General features: G+C 42.4%; 1 protein-coding gene across 1 annotated transcript; it reads left to right on the plus strand.

Annotated features, from left to right (window-relative positions):
• Positions 1–330: 330 nt before the first annotated feature.
• LOC140200948 (G-protein coupled receptor 151-like) lies at positions 331–1,611 on the plus strand. Its single transcript, XM_072264593.1, has one exon. The coding sequence runs from the start codon at positions 331–333 to the stop codon at positions 1,609–1,611; it is 1,281 nt and encodes a 426-aa protein (XP_072120694.1).
• The last annotated feature ends 3,074 nt before the right edge of the window (positions 1,612–4,685 follow it).

Here is a 4,685-nt window from a genome sequence, read left to right on the forward strand (position 1 = left end):
ATTAAAATATCAATATATAGTGTTCCTTTAACTTTATGATTAAATTGTTTATAATATTGTAATGCCTTAGTCTGAAACGATATGCATGATTTATGAAGAGGTAGGTCTTAAAGTACGTTGTAATTGCCTCCCTAAGGCTGCTCCATATTTATGAGACTAGCAAATTGGCGCTGTCCGAGGTGCTGAAACTGGCTCTTGCAAATCTTTCTCCGACTGTTTTCATGCAGCCGCTTGCCATTCGGGTTGGCTGAGCTTTGTTTTCACACGGCATAACTGAAGATCTCCGGAGAGAAGTGGCAAAGGCAAGCCGTGTATGCCGATATAACCCCAATGGAGAAACTTTTACTTCAACTGAATAATTCCAACGTCCGTAATAGTAGCAATGAGGACGCCCAACTGGACGGAGAATATCAAAACACCGATCCCAAACAGTTGAACATAGTGATCCCGCTGATTTTAGCCGCTATCTGTTTGGTTGGTTTTGCTGGAAATTTCCTAATTATTGCAGTTTTGGTCACGAATGCAAGGAAAGGTCGAACTTCGATGATAAATTCGTTAATACTCAATTTGAGCGTGGCTGACCTCCTGATTATGTTGTTCTGCGTCCCCTTCAGGGCCGTTGCTTACTCCAAGCCTTTCTGGACTCTCGGCTGGTTCATTTGCAAGACGGCAGATTGGTTTTTCCAGAGTTGCTTGGCTGCAAAAAGTTTCACCTTAGCAGTGCTGGCCAAAGCTTGTTTCATGTATGTGTCACATCCGTCCAAACAAGTCCAAATCAAGCATCGGAGATTGGCCCTGGTCATCACCTCTATCTGGGCGCTGGCGCTTATACTTTCGGTGCCACACTGGCTCTTTGTAACTATCGGCCATGAAGCTGAGGAGATGATGTGCATTCTTGACTGGCCTGAAATTGCGTCCAGTTTTCTGGCAGTTTTTGCAAAGTTGTACCCTGTGTTGGTTTACTGTCTTCCTGTGGCTTGTACTTTCACTTATCACTGGAAAGCTTTTAGAAAGTGCAAACGACGAGGAACTAAAAATCAGAGCTTGCGGTATCAGATCAGAGGGCGGAGACTGACCACTATGCTATTTGGAGTCAGTTTGGCCTTCGCTGCCATGTGCGTCCCTGAGTGGGTGGTGTGGCTCTGGATTCGACACATCCAGAAGGACGACCCCTCACCACCCGCAGCTTTCATCGTGTTCTCGCAAGTCCTGGTCTTCAGTATCTCTCCGGTCAACCCGCTTATCTTCGTCTCGATGTCTGAAGAGTTCAAAGAAGGTTTCACAGGTCTGTGGAAAAGGCTTATCTCCAGCAAGCCACGAACATCTCGGAGTCTCTCCGGTAGCCAACCCCAGGAGACCAGGTCAGAGAGTGTTCCGGAAAACCGACAACAATGCCAGAAGGAGAAAGCTGTTCAAGTTCCAGACCATGAAGCTGCTCAAGAAAAAACAGAGAGCCCCACGAATAAAACGGCCAACATCGTCCTGTCTGACATGGAACAGTTTTGGCACGACAGACAAAACGCGGCGGCCAGTGTGGAAGAAGACCCCGTTCCCTGGGAACATCAGAGTGGAGAAGACCCTCCACTCCCTGAGGCCGGTAGAAAGATGTGAACCAGGAGAATGGGCATTAGAAGTTTTGGGAAGGAGCTGGGGTACGATTAAATCCATACATTAACCCATATTTACTGGGAATCAAAATCCTCTTTCAAGTGGGATAGGGAGGGGTGGGTGTTGAAATGAAATTCTAAAAGGTAGCAAAGCTGTGTCTAATATCGAAATTAATTTTCCAAATGCCTTTAATTAGTTGCGTTTTCCAGGACTGTTACCCTGGTTAAAGAACTGATTTTAGGCTAATGAAGCATTTGTGTCTGCGAGTCGAAGTTGTTCCTGCGTGTAGGGGTAGGAATATGCAGCCAATTGTAGCATATAAACATGTCTCCCAGTGAAGCATTTGACGCAGATCAGCCAAGAAATAATTGAATGGTAAACCGACTCCAGGGGCTGAGTGACCTCTCCTAGATAGCAATGGGATAAGGGAATAGAGAGTTTTACATACAGGGTTCGTGTGTTAATCGTGTCCGTCTGCATTGCCCACGCTCCAACTGTAATTATTTCTTTACCAATTTAATCTAACATTGGACTTTTTATTTCTACTTTGAACTGAATTTCGACGCTTAAGGTTGTGAAGTTACCCACGACACAGTATCTCGTGGTTGCTGTTAAATGTCTAGCTCGGGTTTATGTACAAAGACTGAAATATTTCGACGTTTTAATGATCAAAAGACTAATATACGACTGTGGTGGGTATGTGCGAGCATCAGTGAACTATTTAACGTGTTCTGCCTTTAGAAAACAGCCTTTTTCTAGTAAACCTCTATGGTAAATACATCACGAATTTGTATCTTAGCCAGCGATTGGAACGATCTTTGCCTTGACCCTGGAGTGTTGTCTCCTTTCTGTCTTAGTGCATTGGAGGCACGTCTATTTACTCATCAACGACCGTGATATGCTGAAAATTAAATGCAGTCTGTTTGCATAATTATTTACATGTACGATGGTGCGCTTAAACGCAATATTGTTGAATACGAAGCGATCGATGTTTAATGCTAACCGTTCTGCCTCGCTCTATGGAATGTCATGCATTATTTGTTGCGATATGGGTGCAGAAATAAATAGTTCCGCACGTATTGTGTACGAATGAATTGTCTGATGTAAAATCAATGCTTTAGCATTGCTCAAATATCGTAGCCAATTGTGTGACGATCTATTGACTAAATCCCAATAAATGTGCACAGAACGCTCTTGTTTTCAACCATCGCACGAAATGCCACTGAAAAACTAGGTGAGGTTGCGGATTTGTGCATCGGTCCTTTATAATTTTTCATAACTTTTTGTTTAAATGGGCGGTAGTATTAAAGATATTCTGTGAGGGACCACAATTCACATCATATATTTCACTGAATCAGTGAAGTGAGCTCTGATTGGCAGGTATAGCAATCCACTTGGACATGTATTTCAATGTAAAAAGAGAAATCGTAAAGTCGTCACTGTTGTATAAGCTGAAAATTGTCCAGAAGATATAATCACCGGCATTCAAACAGGGCAAATCCATGGCAAAAGAGCTCAGGGAACTCTCTTCTCCCAAAACAGCCTAATTGCCAGTAAGCATGTCAAGTAATTCAGATTTTGTTCAAGTATTTGCACTGATGCCAATTAATAGTAAATTCAATAAAGTATGCAGAGTATTTATTGTATGAATGATGCGTTTATAGCAAAAACAATATAAATTGTTGCCAACAATTTGAGATCTAGAGGTAGCAGGGAACAAATTTGGTGCTCTCATTTTACACTAACAAAAAACAATAACATTAAATTCAGCAGATATAATTTCCCTGTTTCAATTAGCTGTGCACAGCATGCAGTGCCTATAAAAAGTATTGACGCCCCCCCCCCTTAATTGATTGCATAAATATTCACCTTCTTTAAGTCAGTATTTGTTGATGTACCTTTGGCAGCAATTACAGCCTTGAGTCTGTGTGGATAGGTCTCTATCAGCATTGCACATCTGGACACTGCAATTGTTCCCCATTCTTCTTTACAAACCTACATAAGCTTTGTCAAATTGCATGGGTATCGTGAGTGAATAGCTCTTTTCACGTCCAGCCACAAATTCTCAATTGGATTGAGGTCTGGACTCTGGCTTGTCCTCTCCAAGACATTGTTGTTTTTAAGCCATTCCTGTGCAGCTTTGGCTTTATGCTTGGGGTCATTGTCTTGCTGAAAAACAAATTTTCTCCCAGGTCACAGTTCTGCATCATGTTTTCCTCCAGGATTTCCCTGTATTTTGCTGCATTCATTTTACCCTCTACCTTCACAAGCTTTCCAGGGCCTGCTGCAGTGAGCATCCCCACAGCATGATGCAGCCACCACCATGCTTCATGATGGGGATTGTGTGTATTTTTGATTGTGTGTGTTTGGCTTGCGCCAAACATAGCATTTAATCCGATGAACAAAAAGTTTAATTTAGGTTTCATCAGATCATAGAACCTTCACCCAACTGACTTCAGTGCCTCCCACATGCCTTCTGGCAAACACTAGCTGGGATTTTATGAGAGCTGTTTTTTCAACAGTGGCTTTCTCTTTGTCACACTTCCATAAATCTGTGACTGGTGAAGCACCTGGGCAACAGTTGTTGTATGTGCAGCCTCTCCCATCTCAGCCAATGAAGCTTGTAACTCCTCCACAGTTGTCAAAGGTCTCTTGATGGCCTCCCTCTCTAGTCCCCTTCCTGCACAGTCACTCAGTTTTTGAGGCCGGCCTGCTCTAGGCAGACTTACAGCAGTGTCATATTCTTTTTATTTCTCAGTGATTGACCTATCTGTACTCCAAGGGATATTATTTATCTTTTGACTTGTGGTTTTTAATAACCTTTTGGCAGAGTTGCTTGGAGTTCTCTTTTGTCTTCATATGTAGTTTTTGCCAGGATACTGACTCACCTGCAGTTGGACCTTCCAGATACAGGTGCATTTTTACTAAAATCAATTGAAACACCTTAACTCCACACAGTTCTCCAAAATCAGACCTTGATTTAATTAATTAGGTGACTTCTAAACCAATTGGCTACACCAGTGATAATTTGGTGGGTCATATTAAAAGGGATGAATACTCAGGTAATCAATTATTTT

The sequence above is a fragment of the Mobula birostris genome, chromosome 7, assembly GCF_030028105.1.
Source record: "Mobula birostris isolate sMobBir1 chromosome 7, sMobBir1.hap1, whole genome shotgun sequence".
NCBI classification, from domain to species: domain Eukaryota; kingdom Metazoa; phylum Chordata; class Chondrichthyes; order Myliobatiformes; family Myliobatidae; genus Mobula; species Mobula birostris.

Coding starts and splice junctions, on each gene's coding strand:
- LOC140200948 (XM_072264593.1), top strand. CDS start 331: ATGGAGAAACTTTTACTTCAACTGAATAATTCCAACGTCCGTAATAGT.